This window comes from Stylophora pistillata, chromosome 3, assembly GCF_964205215.1.
Source record: "Stylophora pistillata chromosome 3, jaStyPist1.2, whole genome shotgun sequence".
Taxonomy (NCBI): Eukaryota; Metazoa; Cnidaria; class Anthozoa; order Scleractinia; family Pocilloporidae; genus Stylophora; species Stylophora pistillata.
In genome coordinates, this window is record NC_142521.1 from 48,182,624 (window position 1) to 48,203,829 (window position 21,206).

The 21,206-nt window shown below is 38.6% G+C and overlaps 2 protein-coding genes and 1 pseudogene across 3 annotated transcripts; 1 reads left to right on the plus strand and 2 right to left on the minus strand.

Moving 5' to 3' along the window:
* The first annotated feature begins 60 nt into the window (after positions 1-60).
* LOC111337062 (neuropeptide Y receptor type 6-like) lies at positions 61-2,600 on the plus strand. Its single transcript, XM_022943292.2, has one exon. The coding sequence runs from the start codon at positions 755-757 to the stop codon at positions 1,916-1,918; it is 1,164 nt and encodes a 387-aa protein (XP_022799027.1). The 5' UTR covers positions 61-754; the 3' UTR covers positions 1,919-2,600.
* Positions 2,601-3,075: 475 nt separating this feature from the next.
* Positions 3,076-6,707, minus strand: LOC111337072 (equistatin). Of its 2 annotated transcripts, none has more exons than XM_022943310.2 (5): positions 6,549-6,707; positions 4,862-5,062; positions 4,169-4,363; positions 3,559-3,769; positions 3,076-3,203 (listed from the first exon to the last, which is right to left on the minus strand). In XM_022943310.2, exons 1-4 carry the CDS (start codon positions 6,592-6,594, stop codon positions 3,567-3,569), a joined length of 645 nt encoding a protein of 214 aa, XP_022799045.1. In that variant the 5' UTR covers positions 6,595-6,707; the 3' UTR covers positions 3,076-3,203; positions 3,559-3,566. The 2 variants fall into 2 exon arrangements, with proteins under 2 accessions (XP_022799045.1, XP_022799038.1); XM_022943303.2 differs by having other exon boundaries at positions 4,862-5,065.
* Positions 6,708-9,780: 3,073 nt separating this feature from the next.
* On the minus strand, positions 9,781-19,489 carry LOC148736534 (carbohydrate sulfotransferase 10-like; annotated as a pseudogene).
* Positions 19,490-21,206: the final 1,717 nt, after the last annotated feature.

Consider the following 21,206-nt stretch of genomic DNA (forward strand, 5'->3'; position numbering starts at 1 on the left):
AAAAAACTTTGCCTTAGGTCTTTTTCTGCTTATTTGTGTTTTCCACTTAGCAACAAATAGAGCGGGAAAATTTTTCAAAACCACAGTTCGTATCGTGAAAGGCCTTTACGAGCGCTTTTGTAACCAATCAGAGTCGAGGTTTAAGATTCCGGCTAGCTGAGATGTTTTCACTGTCAAGAGATTTGTGAATCAATACCTCCTCTGCGATTTTATTCTTGTAATCACGTAGTTTCAACCCTATGAGTTTGGTTTTGAATCAAGCAATTTCCTTCAGTTGACATTTTTCTTACTTCTTGGCTCCCTTTTGCGTAACAACGTTTTTCATGAAGTTGGGAGAAAATCATTTTTAATCACTTCTGGGAGTGAGTGAGTTAGCGTTTATTTGATTTCCTGTTGTTGATTTGACCAAATATATGCGAGTTGAGTGGATTGATGTGGATATCACATATGCATAAGTAGTTTATCATCATGATTACATACGGTAAAATGTTTTTGTTGTCTATCAAGGTGATCTGAAATGCTTCACATTCACCATGAGCCACACCACCTGGGGAAACTAAAAGAGTTTGCGACCAGATGTATTGAGTAGAAAAGGTTGATAAAGAGAACGAGACAATCCATCCGACTTCAAGAAAAAATTGCTGTGGCATGAAGCTGTCATTGCCTGACGACTGACCTCAATCTGGCTATCAAAGAGAGCGATCTGTTTAGCAGGAGTTTGAAACGCCCGGTTTTGTAAAGATTCTGAGCCGTGATGAATGTACAAAACAATAATTCTGATGGGGAGAACTACATATCGCCTTCGATGAAGCAAGCCTACTACGAGGAGCCATTTGTCGTGATGGTCGCTCGCCTAACTTTCGAGGTCATGTTAGCTTTCGTGGGCCTCGTTGGAAACATAACGGTATCATTTGTGATATCGAGACAACGAAAATTTCGCTCGGGGCTGAAACTTTTCATCAGGAATCTGGCATTGGCTGATATTGGGATCTTGGCTATCAGTTTTCCAATTGCCGTGGCGAAAGAGCAACTTCCGCTGCATTGGCCATTTGGAAAAGTGGGGTGTCTATATTTTTATCCCTTAGCAGAAGTCTTCCACGGGGTATCTGTTTGGTCCATTACCGCTATAGCTATTGAACGCTACAGAAAAATATCTACCTTTAATGGATTTCGTTGCAGCACCTATATCTCAACAAAGCCATTAAAATGGGTAATTGTTGTGATTTGGATCGTTTCGTTTCTCGTTGTGACTTTTCCGTTGCTTTTCGTGATGAATTTTGTGGAAGATCCTACAGTGACGTACTGTGATGTCGCTTGGTCTCACACAATACACATTGTATACATCATTTCTATGACAATCTTTTGGTACCTGCTGCCTCTGGGAATCATCGTTTTTACCTATGCTAAGATAACCAGACAGCTACAGCACAGCAACAACTTCCACAGATCAATTATTAAACAGCGTTCAAGAGAGAAGAACATTCGAGATTCTCATATTTCTATGCGATTTACGGGAGAGGAAAAGAGAATGAGGCAGAATTCGAAGGCAAAGAAAATTCTCACACCCATAGTGCTAGTGTTCACGATCTCGATGCTTCCACTGAATTTCCTTCGTGTTTTGCTGGTATTCTGGAAAGAATTCTTCTTCGAGAAATTCTTCTGGATGATCTACAACATCTGTGTTATCGGTGTTGTAATTAACTCAGCATCCGATCCACTGATCTATTCAATAGTGTCTAAGGATTTCCGATTGCAGCTGAAGGAAATCTCTTCTCGGTTTACCCAAAGGTTGCATAATGTCGTTAGGCTAAGAAGGGATGATAAAAATGGCATTCGTGACAAGACAATCGGTATCAAAGGAACTCCTCGAGAATACAAACTTGACGAAGAAAAAGCAATTTTCGTTACCACCGTTTAAAAAACCTGCACTTACTGAGAAAACACAAAATTAGTGAGCGGCATTATCGCTAACACTATATTCTTGTGCAAATTTGTAAATAAACACATGATTACTCTATTATCTCCAGATGATTATTTCGGTACAAATTTCAAGCAATCACAACTTAAGATCGTTTTACGTGATGTCAATACCATGTCATTAGAGAACATTTCTTTCATGCCTAAGGACTTTCAAGTGGTAAATCTTGAACATGCTGAAGTGTTTGACAAGCTGATTGCGAAAATGTAAAGAGCAAAACAGGTATCTGCGACATCTCTGTCATTAAGGATGCCGTCAGTGACAGGGAACAGTCTGGATGTTGCACCTGGCGAGATCGACTTTGTTGCTAATAGCTCATTTCGTCCTTTCACTCTCGGTGACCAAAGACGAGTTTCTCCTTACGACACCTAATTAATTTATCTACAAAAACTGGGGCAAAAAGGAAACTTAGTAACCATTGGATCACCAAAATCTCAGAGCGAAAATTATAAGAGATGTGTGACGTACATTGCAAACAATATTAACATTGATCTTCGGAGTGAAACGGAGGGGTTCATGACGATAAAAATTCCTACACCATTCCAAACTGGAATATATGACCAGAAATACATGTAATTTGTAAATTTGAGGACTTTCAAAGCAATCTGTTTTCACTAATTAAGATTGGTTACAACAGCTTCTCTGATTCCTTCACGGGGAACGAAATATTTCCCGATAAAAGCAGTCAGAAGCGGGGGACTTTGATCACCTTTTCGATTTATCTATTTTAGAAGATACGCACAAGGAGATAGGGAACTTCTTGTAAGATATCTTCCAAACTGTGCACAAACAGAAGCCTTCGTAAGCTCATTCCCAGAATCTGTTCAGTCCAGACACTTTCGTGAACGATAAATCGATCCAAAGATCGACTTTGGTTACGTACTATGTAAAAGAACATGACATAAAATCCATCTCACTCTAGTATAGCAGACATGAGGATGGGGACAGGGAAGGCATAAAACGAGAAGAGTCACTGTACTTTATCGGACACTCTTTTGTCTCAAGTTGTGACCTCAGCCTTCCCACCCACTACTGGGGGTAAAAAAAAAGTAATCATAACAACATCCTACTCCCTACAAGTTTCTTCACCGCAAGGATTGTGCAGTCTAGTCATTTTATTTCTACAACTATGCCATTCGTTTTTAACGAAACTAATACTGCACTATTTTCAGGCCAGAACAGGTTTTATTAGTTGTTCGTCCCGCGAGAGTGTTCCTCTTGAACTCTGCAATCAAGAAAAGACTCATAAATGTTCCTAGCTGTTGGTAACATCTAATGTATAGTTTGTTTGTTTGTTTGAAGAATCGTGAGCAAATGCCGCCCCAAGGGCGAAAAATACGCCTTCAGGAGCCTAAATTAGGTGTGATATTGTGATGCCTACACTGCGGGTCAATTCACTAAACTACACTTTCTAAACTAAATTCAATTCAAAATTTGACCTTAAGGAAAGGCGCTTATTGCGGATTAACTTGAGAATATCAACTAGTACCACATCGATAGCACATTTATTTATTATGCACACAAGTTCAAAGGCTAAATTCAACTTGTCAATCAGTATCAAAAAACGTATATCTTTTCACCTGACTTTTCAACAGTCCGGTTGCTTGAACCGCACCGTGGTACCATCCTTCTTCGCACCATTCTCTTCAACACACCAACAAAATCCAGTGCTGGCCCAACATTGCACGGGCTCAAAAGAGCCATCTTCTCTGCAATGTGGAATAAACTGTCCTGGTAAAGGACCTTTCGCTAAAGCCTCCAGCCTTGTTCTTTCACACTTCGATGTGTAAGCTGAAAGTGCGATAAAAAAAAAAGTATTGGTTGGATACACAACAACAAAGACAAGCTAAAATGCAGTGCATGGCTGTCGGAGTTCATTCCAGTTTCCACAGAACTTTAAAGAAGTTACTAGATGTTGGGGAAACATAGGTAACTCAGAGAACAGATTGTGTGCCACTGCGAGGGTAGAATGTCTCGCTGAACATCATAATCCTATGACCCCAGAAAGGAGTCGATCTCGGACTATCCGAAAGAACTAGGGCCCCACCGAAATTTTATCTGAATACTAATATATTACTCTGTTTATTTGTCTCTTTCCCACACATTCAATTATTCGATCCTGTTTTCATTCTCCGACTCATTTCTTAACTCATTGTAACAATTACAAAGCATTCAATGATGGGGTCATACATTCACAATCTGGTTGTCCAGATTTTTCCGTTCCTTTAACCTTCTTTCCTTCCTTGTCCACGCAGTAACACTTCCCAGTGCTGGCACAACACTGCACTTCCTCAAAATTTCCGTCCGGTTTACACCTAGGAGGTCCGCACCAACCCGGAACGTTGACGATGATTGCTTGAAGGCTTTGGCAAAGAGATAGGACACCTATACCAGCAAAGTATGACGAGAAATCATTATATTCTACAGTATCAAGGGATGACTCACTCTTTTGGGAGTTGATTTAAGCTTAACTTGTGTAGATCGACACCAGGGTTCTCGCTTAAGGCCAAGTGGTAGGGGAAAAATATTAAGTGCAACTTTCTACGCATCAAACTGAATTCGAAGATTCGAGTAACAAAAGGGTCTCGGCGCATGGTCTGCCATTTGGAAATACTTGACTTTGTAAGCTGTTTTAAGTACTCTCATGCACGCAATAACGTGTGGTAGATGGTTAAGAAGGTGGAAAATAACGGTAGAAATGGAAAGGCGTTGCTTTATGTTCTACATGAAGTGCGTCGCTCATTTGGGGGCGGTGCTTGCCATGCAGTACTCACTTAAGCGGCGGTTAAACGAGCACGTGTAGATAATCTAATGAAGTGTTTGAAAACAAAATAGGCCACGTTTGATTCCAATTAGTTCGATTTCTGAAGTTACTGAAGGTACCTTTCTTGCTGCACTCTGGTTTTCCTCGTACTTTAGTACCCGGTACTTCAGCGCCATGTTCGTTCACGCACCAACAGTACCCTGTTGATCCCCAGCATTGTTCAGGCTTGAAACTACCATCTGCATTGCATTCTGGGACAAACGCGCCCACCAAGCCGTCTTGTGAGGCTTGGTCTCTTTGTTCTTCGCATGTTGTTGCAGCTGCTTTACAACAAAGAACCAGAAAAAAAAACGTACGACAAAAAAATATAATAGAATATCTGGAGAGACAAACCTCAAAAAAGTGAATAACAAAAGCTATGAAAATAAAGAAACAGGGTAAACACACATGAAACACTGAATGAATACATGCTTTTTTCAGTTTTCGAGCAAATACTTGAAAGAGAAAAAAAAGTATAATGGGGAACTGCAAGAAAAAAAACTCAAACGACTAAGTTAATAACAGTAGCTATGAACAGAAAGAAATAAAGTAAACAAAACATGGAACATTGATTGAATAATTCTGCAGTTTTCAAACAAGTTCTTATAGAAGTGAAACAAAAAGTGCATTTTGACATCTGTGTTAAAAAATATTAGAACAGCAGTGAGGAAGCTTGTAGAAAAGGTGATCTCTTTGTTGCGCAGTTTTTAGAAGCACTAGCCTCTACAATTCTATTTTGCATTCATAAGTGAAACATTGCACTGAACAAATTTTATATGGAGAATTAGGATAACGAGCTCTGTGAGGACACATATAAAACAATTAAAACAAAATCCCACATAAGTTTCTTCTAACTCAGTAAAGAGCAAAAATGTAAGGAAAAGTGTGGTCAAATACTATAATCTCTTCATAATGCTTCTAGCTCAAAAGCCATTTTTATGATTTTTGCATTCACAGTAATTGTCAGTTAACAAGCCTAGTACCCTCAATTAGCCTTGGCTTTAAAACTTTCTAAAACTCCTCAAAAAAATTACCCAAACCTTTTACTTTGCCACACTTCTGATTGGTCACTTTGGAATACATTAACTGTCAAACTACTCACTTACCAAAGAAAAAAAAAATCTGCATACCACCCTAAGCATACCAGCACTGTGACTGTGCACCTTGCACAACTCATGAGGAGACATTTGCATTGCTCTGGTGTTGCTAAGCCTTAAATATTGTTGTGCACAAATTCTCACATTGCAGTGTTACAGTCATTACAAATACAGCAGTGTCCATTGATTATACCGTTTAAGCTATGGCGTATTGAGAAACGTAACTGTTTGTGTTGTCTTGCAATCACTCAACCGTGTCGTTCTTGCTTTTTTTTATTATTATTATTAATAATACATTTTTAATGATGTGGCTTTGTTGTTTTTTCGACTTGCCGTAAAGGCATGGGGTGTTTTTAGATTACTCATAGCCCTACACCATTCCACATCATCTGTGATTAACCCCTCTAGAATTAACTGACTCGATCGAAGAGTGTATATCAATTGAAAACCCTGTCTATGGTCGCGTTAAATTATAGCTGAAGTTGAAAGCTCACAGCTAAAACTGTTAATCAGTGTACTCGCCCGCCTTGACAAAAAAAAGTTGAAAAAAATATGAATTAACACAGAGAAAATGCCCTCAAACACGTATTACCGAACTCAACTTCAAAACGGTAGCATGTCGGAAAATTATATATTCCCTAGTACACCAGGTAAACATTCAGAAACATACCGTTCGCACAGGTGACGAAGGAGACGAAAATTAGCAGGGACAACATCTGTTTAGTGCCCTTGTTTATGCCCAAAGGAATCCTCGGCTGATTTCATGTCGGTTTGCAGTAGTCGTGCTATTATGCTATTTATCAACATCCGGGAGGTCTGCGCAAAAGTAAGTATGTCGTGTAGGAGCCCGTATTATGTCCCCAGCAAATACGTATTATGAATGGTCATTAATAAGGAAGTCACAACCACCGACAATCCTCACAGATGCTAATGGGGCGCCGTTTGTAAATTTAATATTTATTTCGCTTTTTGTCATTTTATCCATTGGTTATTTAATGAAACCAATCTTGCGTTATTTGGCTATTTAATAAAACCAATCTTGCTTTATTTGGTTATTTGATATAACCAATCTTGCGTTATTTGGTTATTTGATATAACCAATCTTGCGTTACGTGGTTATTTGATATAACCAATCTTGCGTTATTTGGTTATTTGATTTGATATTTGATATAACCAAATAACGCAAGATTGGTTATATCAAATAACCAAATAACGCAAGATTGGTTATATCAAATAACCACGTAACGCAAGATTGGTTATATCAAATAACCAAATAACGCAAGATTGGTTATATCAAATAGCCACGTAACGCAAGATTGGTTATATCAAATAACCAAATAACGCAAGATTGGTTATATCAAATAACCAAGTAACGCAAGATTGGTTTTATTAAATAGCCAATGGATAAAATGAAATTATCATAAATAAAAAAACATATCACGTTAAAAACGACCAAAAGCGAAATAAATAATAAATTTACAAACTGCGCCCACGTAAAAAACGACCGTAAATATGGGGCGCCGTTTGTAAATTTATTATTTACTTCGCTTTTGGTCGTTTTTTACGTGATATGTTTTTTTATTTATGATAATTTCATTTTATCCATTGTAGATATATCACAGAGTGTGGGTTAGGACATTATGCCCAGCCTTACATCAAATACATAAAGGCAAGCACTGAAAGGCCAACCTAAAGTTGATAGACATAATTTCACTGAATAGGAAATATTTATGGCAAACAAAGGGTCAGTATTTGCCTTGCAGACTGCAGGTTGTTTGTTGTTAGTTTGCATAGAAAATATTTGAAAAAATGTTATTCAATGGGAACTAAAAATTAAACAGCAGTTCTAAATATTGGATTTCAAACTTGTCTCAAATTAGAAAGAGGCAACAATGATACCTGTTAAGATCTACCTTTAATTTGACTTTCCTGATGTTTGACGGCTTCTCATTTTTTTTAATCCTATTTAGCAAAGACTGATTTCTTGATGAGACTAATAAAAAGTTAACACCTGGTCAAACAGGTATTCACTTTTTGTAAAATAGAGCTAATCATTCATCACACTTTTGGCATAAAAACAACGCTGGTCTAGAAAGCCTGAAAAAAAAATTCATCGTAGAGCTACTGATTACTGATCAGTGAGTCCCAGTTCAAAATATTAAACTGGTTAGTTTAATAGTTTAAAAAAAAATATTACATCGCAGCCAAGGGGCTGAATTGCATAATATTTTAAAATGATATACTATGTTATAATCAGGATACATACAGGAGTATAATTGCATAATATTTTAAAATCATATACTATGTTATAATCAGGATACATACAGGAGTATAATACATACAGGAATATAATAAAAGTTACAATTGTATCAGAAACTATAAAAAGATAAAATATCACTAAGATCGAGTAATACTAGGCAGGCTTGATCAGTCGAATATTCACGCAGTGTTGTTTGCTTGTCGGCACATGCTCGGGATGAACGACCGCTGAAAACGCTTGGTGTGCACGCCAGGGAGGTCGTACTTTCTAATTCTCCTTAGATTATAATGGTTTACATGATTGGTAGGAAATAAATGAGATAGTTTGTGGTCATTAGAGATTGCATCAAACAGTTTAGAACATTGTTCCTCGCGCCGAGACTGCAAAGTGTCTAAATTATAGCTACTCCAGCATAGACTGTCAGAACAATCTGGTAAGATGATACTTAACGCCCTTTTCTGTGCTCGTTCAATGTCATTACTTAAATACTCGGGCAATGCATGGTGAAAAACGCGCGAACAATATTCCAGGACAGGTCTAACAACAGTGCAGTAAAAGTTGATTATGTCACGAGGGTCCACTCCCGCTCTCCTAAGGAGAACCAGGAAATATAATCTCTTATTGGCTTTCTTGATAGCCTCCGATATATGATCATTCCACGTAAGATCATTAGAGAGAGTCACACCTAAGATCTTGGCAGAGCTAACAACGGAGAGATCCTTCCCATTGACGGTTACAGGCTCGAAAGCATGCTTGTTCTTCTTAAAGTCGATGTTCATGACCTTACACTTATCGGCATTTAGGGTCATTAGCCTTTGTTTAACAAAGCCACACCCTAAACAATCTTCGATTTAGCTAAACCATTTATCTGAACATTTATTTCAGTGAAGAGAGGGCGGAAAGCGAACAGTGAAACGCATTTATTTATTTATTTAAGTCAGCTCCTTGTAGAGAAAGCCCGAGACCTTCAGTGATTTGAGTAAGGCTTCGCGGTGTACGTAACCGGTCTTTATGGTTTTTATTGTTGTGGCCTTTCACTAATTCACTCCCGAGTGTGCAGTTCCCTGAAACGTCCACTGTGTGAACTGCAAATGTACTGAACGTTCAAGTCAGAGCAGCCAATCTCAGTATACAAAAAGAAAGTATCAACTATACAAGAAAGTATTGGAAAAATCTTCTAACAAGCTAGTACCCTCTTGTCTCACTCAAAGTGAGTTTGTCGTATAAATGAATCTTCGTCAACTTCCTCGACCGAGAGAGGACTAGAACTAAGCGGTTTACGAGCCCATCAAAAGCGAAGAAATTCAATGTAGCCTCTGCTCTAAAGCTGTTTCAATATCTTATCTATTCCTATTTCATAACTATCTTAGAATAGGAAGAGAAAATTTATCCTAATTCAAATGCGTCGCGTAAAAATATAAAGAAGGTCTTATGGGACCGTAAAATGCCCAAGAAACGTAGTGTGCGGGAGATATTCGAAAAAATTAATGTTTTGTTCAAAAAATGGTTAGCTTAGCTTAGAGCGCCGGACTGCCGTGCGGGAGGTGGAGGGTTCGAGCCCCAGACCGGACCCAACATTCAGGGTCTTAAAATAACTGAAGAGAATGTGCTTCCTTTCCTATGACATCTGCAAATGGTTAGACATTCTAATCTTCTCGCATAACGACGAGAAACCGTAGGCCCCTTCTCCTACATCCTATCTAGGACACAGACATGGCGGACGGAAGCTCAAAGAAACGTATGTAATCGATTTTTGCAATAAAAAAGCCTGTAGTCGTCTTTTAAGGGCTCATAAACAACTATAATATGTACTTATTTTCATACAAGGATTGTTCAGATTGCGAAATCTCAGTGGATAAGTCACTTTTCTTAACCTGGGTGACAGCATTCTCGGTCGTCATTGTAATATCGATATCGTGACGCGCAAAGCTTAAAATTTCAACCTTGCTTTATCACAAGCCGAAAATCCCTATCAACATTCATAAAAAGACAAGTCTTCAGCTGTTCTAATAGATATCTAAACTAGAATCTCAAAAGGATTGAGAATTCTTTATTTGTTTGATTTTGATGACGTCACGTGAAAACCAACACTAGACGGCTTCGGGATACTCAGGCAAAGACTTTAGTCAGCTTTCCTCTAGGAGACCTTTTTCCCTTAAAATATCCTCTAAAGGCCCCGGAAAGTCATACCCAAACAGTTTAAAATCCAGGTCAAACAGTTCCTTCAGTTGAAAGATTTTGTCTAACGTCAACTGGGAGTAGTATTTCGACATATATGACAAAGTCTTGGACGAGCGATAACAAGGAAATGTTACATAGCTATCGACACCAATAATCTTCAGAATCGTTGGTGCTCCCTTATCTAAATTCTCGAAGTGACCAATGAAGTCATAGTCCACTTCACATGGGCAAATATGTTCGTATGATCGCCAATGTTGATCCTCGATACCAGCTTTTTGCTGAGTGGCGTTGGTTTCAATAACTCTTCTTACAAAATGCTGAAAATGGAAGATCTTTTTCCCTCTCTATTTCTCGCTTTGTTTTACCGGGGTGGAGAAATCTTTTGAACCATGGCTTTTTAATTTTGTCTCGATATGCTGATGCCAGCCTTGCAAAGGGCTCTCTGAAAAACATGGCTTTGTAGTAAGTGCTCAAGATCTTTTGCCGCTCAAGAATGCTGTAGTCTTGGAGCCAAGAGAATAACTTTTTGTTGTGTGGGACTCCTTTCAGTTGTTCGCCATTATTCTCAGCACTATACAGGGTTCGTTTCCAAATTGAACCTGAAACTTTGGGGATGAAGCAAAAAACCAACTTCAACTCTTCAATTAAACGGGAGGAGTCAGCTTGTTGTAGAAATACAGCATTTGGTGGCTTCTTCAGCCATTGATCGTGTAGAAGCTGTCTTCTTTCCGTCATCACTCCGCTAAACGACATCGATGGAGAAATGGATTTGAAGCCTACGAAAATCGGACAAAGTAGTGGTTAGTACACGATACAGCAATAATATCATTGGTTAAGGAAATTATCGAAGCAGTGACCACCGATATGGCTATGAAGATGGCAATTGCCATTGTTCTGGCTATGGTAATACCAATGCCAATGTCATTCGTGATACCAATGTAAATATAGGGGTGGCAATGACTGAATGGTAATGGAAACAACAACGTTACGAGAACGACAACAAAAAACATTACTAACAGGCATTGCCAGTAATGTAAGAAAACAGCTATAAGCTCTCCAGAATAAAGGTTTTACTACTTTTAGTGAGCCCAGATGAGGATAAAACATTTCTGAACGAGTTGTTTGGCAGAGTTTTGGCGAGTTTGGGACAAAGTTCTCGCTCTGAGTGTTGAGCATAGAAGGAAGTCACGGTTTTGAATATGTATAACTTATGTATATAACTTATTTATGTATAACTTATTCAGTGGACGTTTCTTTGTGCAGTATCGCTGAGAATTTTTACGAATTGTGTATGGTGGCCTAGGAATGCCATAAGAAAATTGTGTAGTACCTTGTTAGTTTCCCGTTATTTATTATGTTATTTCACTTTATTTTTAAACTTTAAACGAAAAAAATTATATCGAGATACTTTAAATCAAAAAGTGAAATAAAAATTTTTAATAAATAGCTAAATGAAACGAAAATAATCTTATCTTAACTTAGCAGTGCCATAAGGTTTTTCTTAAAAAAAAAAAAAAAAAAAAATATTAATTCGGTCGTAGCCTATCGATGCCATAGCCCACAATCCTCTTCGGTGATCTTTTGCGTGGCTCCTAAGCGATGTGTGATTGAAGCATTTTCAGTGTGTTGTTACACGATTTCTTCATGTCGGGTAACTACTCCTAATAGCTATTTCAACGCGGCGTCATTTCAAGTAAAAAACGGATAAAAGCCTACTTACACCAGTAACAAAAGTATTGGTTCTCCGGTGCCGCTTTGCTTTTCCCACACCTCCTCTTGCTTGAAGCCCTTCCGGGGAAACTTCTTTCATCATAGCGTAAACAACATCACGGGGCACATTTAGCCCGTGAATCTCGCGCACCTTCTGTTGCATGGAACGATAGCCAAGCAGCTGTCCCGGACCATCCATTTCGCGTCTCACAGCTTCTTTCACATCTTCAATATCCACTTCATAATTCGTGAACTTAATCTCAAAGTACTGCAGCCTGCGTGCTAAAGTTCGCTCACTCCATGCAAAAATTGGGTATTTCGATTCTATGAAGTCCAAAATCTCCCTTTTTTCCAGTTTTGCCGGACGTACTTTGATAAATCACCTTTAAGCGTTTGATCTTGCATCCAGTCGCCATTCCTGATTTGATTTCCCGCCATCTTGGCAGAAAACATCATGACCCAAGTGCATTGTGGGCTATGGCATCGATAGGCCACGACCGAATTTTTTTTTTTTTTTAAGAAAAACCTTATGGCACTGCTAGGCTAAGATAAGATTATTTTCATTTCATTTAACTATCGATTAAAAGTTTTTATTTCACTTTTTGATTTAAAGTATCTCGATATAATTGTTTTTCGTTTAAAGTTTAAAAATAAAATGAAATAATATAATGAATAACGGGAAACTAACAAGGTACTGCACAATTTTCTTATGGCATTCCTAGGCCACCATAGTTGTGCAGTATTTTGACGAGCCCATAGGGAGAGTCAAAATACCAACAACAAGTAAAAATACTCAGTGATACTGCACAACAAAACGTCTAATAAGAGATTTATTATCTAACACGCCAAACTGTTATTCGCGGATCATATTTACGGGGAGTGCGTGACAGGAGTATGCGAAGCGGAACGAAATTTGCGCGTTGTCGTGTTGCTATTTCTATTTTCTTCAGTAAATGATGAAATTTCATCGTCGTCTACCTGCTTTTCTTCGTTCGGTCCATCTAATAAACTTGGATCAATATTCGCCAGGCATTCCGACCCTTCGTCGTCAGAAAAATGATTTCAATTGTCTGCCATTTTTTTCGTAACTTCAATCGATTTCGTCGCTTGCGCGATGCGAGAAACCTTTCCAACCGGTTCTCTGAGGTACACGTCCCGCAAGATATTTATGCTCGTTTTGGGCGTTATTTGTACACTACGAAGCACAGTTGGATAAAAATTTCTTTTATTTTCATATCGCAATCGTCGGATAGAGTGCTGGATACATGTTATAGGTTGGAGAAAGTGGTGGATTTGTAGGCCCTAACCTACAGGCAGCAAAATGAATTCAATTCAACGTGCACTACTGATGATAGTGAAATGGAAAACTGGTTGACATCCTCTCAGTGGCTGTGTCTCGAAGTGACGCAACAACATGGCGCGTGGGCTGCTTTCGGTTACCTCCCGCTTTTTCATGCTAGTTTTGATTGTATTGCCTCTTCCCTCCCTTCGTTACGACAAATCCTGTGGTAAATCAAGATAGTTTCTTTCTAACGCTGAATCTTGCCAGTAGAGAATTTCCATCAAGAAATAGTGGGCTTCCACGAGTTTCGGGTATCAACTCTGTGCCGCCATGTTTGAAGCTCAAAGCTGGAATTTACATCTCAAAGGTTTCATTGTCTGCACTGTTTCTAGTACTGTTATCTGGAGATGTTGCCATTAACCCAGGGCCGTCATATAGACGCTAATTCAACGCTTCAAGACTCAGACCTAAGCTGCTTGATTAGTATTGAAGGCACGCAAATAGATGATGCGAGCTCGAACTGGTCTGTGCTTGATCTTTCAAGCGAATCGATTCAGTCTTCCGTTAGTGGTCGCGGAGTGAGCGAGTCTTTTAACCTGGGGCTTGGAAATAAAGAGCTTCGGTTTGGAACATGGAATGTGGATGGACTGTCAATTTCAAAATTGGAGCAAATTGGACTCCACATGCTGGATATATGCTAACAGACCGCAGGTTGACATTTTATCTATTAATGAGTCAGCTTTGAAACCCCATGTTCCCGATATGCTCTACTCTGTTCCTGGTTTTGAAATGTACCGTAGGTATCGAAAGGGCAAGAAGAAGAAAAGTGGCGTATTAGTATATGTTAATCAAGATCTTAAGTATAGACGAAGGACAGATTTAGAAGATTGCGATATTGAAGTAGCATGGATAGAAGTTTGTCCAATTAAATCTAATCGCCCATTGTTCAGTGTTTGCTGGAATTTATCGTCCACCATCCTACACTCGAAAAGACGACGAGGCTTTAGAGAATAACGTTGAGAGAGCATATTTACTGAATATGGAGATATTAACTGGAGACTCAAACGTGAACTACCTGGCTACTTTGAAATTCAAGAAACATCATTTAATTTGTTCTTTTACGACAGTGAATTTCAAGTAGCGTGGCCGAGTGGTCAGCGCGTCGGACTCGCAATCCGCTGCTCCCGGGTTCGAATCCCGCTTTGACCACTCCCTAGATTTGTTTCACGGTAGCTTCGAGTTCAAATCCTCGGCCACGCTTGTAAATAGCCAACTGGTTTGCCTCCGGCCAGTTTGGATTCTTAACGATTTATGTTCAATTTAAATTATTTGTTTCTGTTGTTTATTGGGGGCCTCCTGGAAAGTAGCTTGTAGCTAAGTGTGGTGCCACATTATATAAAGAATTACTTACTTTACTTACTACTTACTTAAGCGACTTGTTACCCAGGTAACAAGGCCTGTGAGTAAAACATGTCTGGATCACATATTTGCTAATCGACCCGAGAGGATCCATTCTATTGGTGTTAGGGAGTTTGGTTTGGCTGATCATTTGCCCGTGTTCGCGGTGCGCTCTTACAAACGTGCGTCGTATGCACATGGCGATTCTTCTACGATCAAATGATTCAATTGTTATTATCATCGTTATAGTCGTAAATTTTTAGTTTTAGATAATGGTTGTCTGAAGATGGTAAAACACACTCCATAAGTCAGGTCCTTTACTACCAGAGAGTTTAATAAACTAGTCATTCATTCAAATACCATAACATGAAAGGCTTCGATGAGTCACGCTTCCTTTCCTCCTTAAAAGAAACCCCGTGGGACACTGCTTTTATTTACGACTCAATAAACGATGTTTTAGGCGCCTGGGAAGATTTGTTCAATCAAGTTCTTGTTATCCACTGTCCTTGGCGTGAGAAAAGAGTGTCACGGAAAAGGCAAGTACCTTGCCTTTTCAAAATATATGAACTTCATATATTTCATTGTATCTGATTGCTGATCGTATAAGAGCTAAACTTCCTAGCATACCCTTCGAAATGTCAAAATTCGTAAGTTTTGTACGGTCTAGAAAGGACCCTGATATTGAGTTTTCCATACCATCAGTGACCTGTGCATTTGTTAAGAACAACCTTTGTGCTCTAAACCATAGTTAATAGAGAGGACTATGTCTAAACCAAAGCAAAGCAGTTGGAATCGATCATTTTAGCGTTAAAATCCTAAGGTCAGTTGCGCCGGTAATTTCAGTTTCTATAACCAAGATCATGAACAAATCTCTTGAGTACGCAGAGTTTCCATTACGCTGAAAAATGGCGTGGGTTACTCCTTTATTTAAATCTGGGGATAGAAGCGACTTAAACAACTACCGTCCAATTTCAGTATTGCCCATCCTGTCGAAAATTTTGGAGAGGCATGTTCACAATCATTCGTATCATTACTTAAGTGAAAAAAATTTGATCTATCGATGTTAGTCAGGCCTCCGCAAAAATCATGGGACTGAAATAGCTCTTATCAAGCTAATAAATGAGTTGCTGTTTTGCCTCGACAAGGATCAAGTTACAGGTATGATTCTGATAGACTCCCAAAAGGCTTTCGACCTGGTTGACCATACGCTTCTGTTAAAGAAACTTGGGACATATGGTTTATGTGAGCGGACAGCTATTTGATTCCAGTCGTACCTTGTAGACAGGCAGCAGTTTGTTGTCAGTTTGGGAAGAGATATATCTGAGGTCATTTGTGTACCTTAGCTTTTAGCTAAGCGTTCTGACCACGTTAAATAAATTGATTGATTGATTGATTGATTGTTAACAATGGGAATATACAGATAGACTTGTACGCAGATGACACAACCCTCTCTTCTCATGTTCTAGAGATGTGGGACACTTAGGCGAGATTCGGGGTAACTTGCAGCCTGCCTTAAAGGATCATGAGTAGAAACCTGGACATGTATGAACAGACTGCCACTTAATGAGTCAAAGTCTAAGACTATGCTGGCGACTGGGAACCGGCTGAAGGGCAAAGTACCAGGGCCGTAACTAGCATGAGGCAAGACGAGGCTCTTGCCTCGTCTTAATTTTGGCCTTTTAAATTTTTTTCTTAAAGATTGAATTTTCCGAAGAAAAATTCCACGGAAAATCCTTAAAAGAGCATTTCTAAACCTTTAGATTTCAAAGTTTTCTGAGGGGCATGCCCCCAGACCCCTCTAGCGGCTCGCGCCTTCGGCGCTCGAAACTTGCCTCGTCTTGTCCTGAAATCTGGCTACAGCCGTGAGTACCCACCAATCACTAATTCACTAAGCCTTTCTACTTCAAGTGGAAAAATACTCGAGGATCTGGACACTGTGAAGTTATTAGGAGTAGATATAGATACAGAACTTTCTTTTTCAAATAACGTTGATAGAATTTGTAAGAAATTAGCGCAAAGAACTGGTATATTGAACACGATTATGTCTTGTCTCCCTTTAAGGCAAAGGATTCTCTATTACAATTCTATTAAAAGGCCACTTTTCATTTTTGGCAGCGTTGTTTGGCAATCCAAAGTAACAATGAATGTTTATTGCGCCTTTTATGTCTCCAAAAGAAAGCAGCTAGGATTATACTCGATGCAGAACCACGCGCCTCTTCTGTTGTGCTTTTCAACAAATTGAAATGGCTGTCTTTTTACGCAGAAACTCGTATCAATTAATGTGCAATATTGTATAGGAGAATTGAACACGCAGTGCCAGAATATCTTATGGACCCCTTGAAATTGAATAGCTCTCGGCATTCACGTAATACCAGGTTTGTCAGCTTGAATTTTATTACGCCTACATACAAGAGAAAGACTGAAGGAGGAAGCTCGTTTGTAGTGTCTGCAATACAGGACTCGAACAATTTAAATTGTGAAATAAGGAAGAGGCCGAGTGCATGTAAAAGGTTTTAAGCGCACCTTGAGAAAGCAATTTCTTCAAGATCAAGCTCACTTGCCTTACTTTTATCAATAATTCTTATTGAACTTTATTATGTATTTATCAATCTGTTCGATTTTTATTATAGAATTACTACCTGTCCATCGTTTATAGTTTAATAATGTAATTTTCATTCATATGCAGTAGAGGGCCACAAGTTTATTACTTTTTAACTATTAGTTGCTACCCTCTTGAATAAAGACTGCTACTACTACTACTACTCTATCAATCCATTGACTCAGCGTTACTTTAGGAGATCATCCAGCTTAAAATTCGACATTTCAGATCAAATTTGGGGTAGAGCCGGCATGAAAGAAATATGAGCCGACGTCTTTAAACTAATCAGTTTCATCAAGAGTAAAAATAACGAGACATTATTTTCCTTTGGTTTTTATTCTATCCTGCTCCGGTTTGCTGTCACAATTAAGCCAGAGACTTTTCCAAATCAAGTAAAAATGTCATAAAATTATACCTAGAAAAATGGAAGGCTTTGTATATCATTACGACACTTCATATTTTGTTTGGAATAAATAATTAGTCACGGTCTCCGACGATTCTCGAAAATCACCACACCTTTCGATTCCTCATTTTCAAAATTTATGACAACCTAGCTAAAAGTGGGAGAGAAAAGAAAAGTTCAGCTTCGTCTCCCGAGTAACCATAGGCAACATACCTGTCAAGAACTTACGGTTCTTGACTTCTGGTGGATGACGGATCCGGAAAGGACTTTCTCCGATCATTTTTCATAGCTTTGAATTTTCGCCATATCTTACATGGAATAAACTTATTGCACATGACAATGTGATTCAAATCCCTGCCAATTTTGATTCAAATCTTCTGGTGTTTCAGCATTTCATAATTATGTCACGCCTGTCGGTTGTTGCTCACCGGCTTCACGGCAAGAAATCGAGTTCCAGGACAACCAAGCCTATACCGACGGAATGTTAATAGTTGCAACATAATATACAAGAATTGTCGTGACTGCTATCCATAGGTTTAAAAAAAAAGAGTTATCGCTCAATAAGATTCGCAAGTTTAGTCAGCATATTTTAGCTACCGACAATGCGCAGTGAGTAACTTAATAAGAAATTTGTAAATCTTCAAAGGACTTCCAGACGTAAGGCTAAAGCACAATTAAAACACTCTTCCACTTGAATACAAAACAACTTTAATTAGCAGGCTTTAGGAGTGTTCTAAAAGATATTTTCCTCATTAGCCGCCGGAAGGAAACTTTCCTTGTATAAGCATCATAAGGGTGCTGTGTTAGCGTGTTAAATAGCCAATAAACTCAAAGTCCTGTGGAAAGTCACAATTCTTCGACAATAAAAGTGATACTCAAGGAAAAGGTTTTATGCAACCAGGGCAGGGGTCAAAATAAGCCTGAAGTTTCTTAGTAGTACACACGAAATTGAACACAGGATTAGAAAACCGCCGCCTGTAATGTATTAAGCCATATACATTTTTCATGATGGCCTTTTTTATCATCTTCCCATCGGTTTATTATCACTACTAACTGACTCACGAGTTATTTGGGCCATAATCAACCATATTAAGATGCAATCAGCGGAATTGAACAGGTTCCGCGAGAAGCTAATTGGTTCAGTTTTTATTGAGCGAAGTGATGTTTAAATAAGCCCTTTTCCAACTTGAAACTGACAAACGTGGAATTATCTCATACTGAAACTTTGAAATCAAAGCAACGAAGAAATCATGAAGGCCTGAAAGCAGATTATTTGTATCTATAGGAGTTTTAAATGACTGAGGATCAAATAAGTTCAACTCAGCCACCCCGAACAAACGCAGGTAAATTTTCTTCAGGTATGAAAATTGAATAAAACGCTTGAAGATAATCAAATAAAGAATTGTATATTTTAAGAGCAGTTGTAAATTTCTTTTGGTATCACAATCAATTTTTTAATCTTCAACTGACACCCTTACCAAGTGGGCTACGCATTTTAAACAGGACGCTTAAATAATCTTCGGGATCAATACTCACTAGGCTGTTCCTCGGCCTTAACAAGGAAGGATTCAAATAAAGTATTGTAACTTACCTCCAGAAAAATATCTAACCAAAACTTGGTTTGAGATCCACGCACATAAGCACAATTCAATGACTTTTAAAATGATGCGATCCTTTCGAATTCCTTGTGAAAAAGATTTTCCAAACATAACGATAAATTTCACCTTGGGCTAGCGCGCACAATCGGGTTGTGGTAGGTCGCGATAAAATGAAGTTGATCACTCTTTTACTCATGGACGAACAAATTAAATAAAAGATATAGCCAAAGATAATTTTATGTAAATATTTGCCCCACTCTCAGCTCATTTGCGTTTGAATACGTTTATAGTCTATCGTTCAAAACATTCTCATAGTTTATGAATACTAATATTCATAGCAGCCACAAAATAAGAACACGTTAGTCATTTGCCTAAGTTTTATTCAGTATGATATATCCTCAAGTTGATTAACTCTGCACGGTGACACCTTCTCGGAGATACTAGTGCTAATGCACTACTCTTCAATCCGAGCTGAAAATAAAGTTTTACTACTACTACTACTACTACTACTACTACTACTACTACTACTACTACTACTACTACTGCTACTGCTACTGCTACTGCTACTGCTACTGCTACTGCTACTGCTACTGCTACTGCTACTGCTACTACTACTACTACTACTAATACTACTACTAATACTACTACTAATACTACCTTAAGCACATGCTTGAATATTACTCGAAGTACATAATGTTTCCAGGGAAACTTGGAAAAGTTCGCTATATTTAAGTGCTCGAGAGCCTTCTAAAACAAAAGCGCCTCGTGACTTAAAATCCCCGGCCTTTTATTCAAAGTTGGCCTTGTTTGAGACAAAAGTTGTGTGAATTATGGCAGGTCTTCAAACTTCCTACTACATATTTATAAGCTAGCGAGATAAGAAAAACAATTATTATCAGACTTGGAGAATATGTTTAGTCAAGTTCCCGACGAAAACTGGGATCAGCTCTGATAGAGTAGCTCACACTTTTTATATTCTGTAATCAACAAAGCCCTTAACAAGTGTCACTAAAAGGTAGAATTTAAAATTAAAACCTTTCTAAAATTTTAGGCTGAAAGGGTTCATAACACATAGAGGATCAACTGGCAATTTCCTCCCATCGTGCAGAAGTTTGCTACATATCATGCTGAGAAAATTTGGCTTTTGGTGTGAACTTACGACCGACCTTCCGTGCAATCTTTCAGCATGCACGAACAATTGAAATGCTAAAATCTTGGCATTACATATATAGAAAGAGAACATCCCAGCGGAAAGGAGGTTGTATGCACGCGCACGTGCGTTTGTAACAAGGGAATCATAGGCACTTGCGCTAATAATCTTATGAACAACCTGAATGTATACTTGAATGCGGTGTCCCAGTGCAGCGTACCGTAGGCACAAAGTTTGGTCAAAGACGGGGTATTTACGGGGGCTAATTGATGTTCAGCTCACTCAAGGATTTGCAATTCACGTTCTGAACGGAAAATTATACTGCTTGAGTCGCAGTTAATAAAATATCATTTCTCAGTAATTTGCGATTTTTTATGATCATCTTGCAAAGCAACAATATTGGTAGCAAAAGCCATGTTAACGGGAATAAATTATTTTAATGAAAGTTTGTTATGAGACTGTATTTTACTAAACATAGGAAGGAAAGAAAGAAAGAGAGAAAGAAGTCATGGAGCGAGTCACGAACGACGGCGAAAGAGAGTGAGAAACAACCCGGCCAAATAGGCAGAAACACGGGAAAGAAGAAAGCGGAAAAAAACAAGAAAGAACTAAAGGAAAAAAGTCCAAGGGGCAACGTGGGATGGAAAGACAAAGAGCCTTAGAAAATAGAACAAATAGAAATAGCAACAAAAAGAAATTAAACTTCAAAGGAGCAAACAAAGAAGAAGAGGAGAAGTAGTAGTTTAG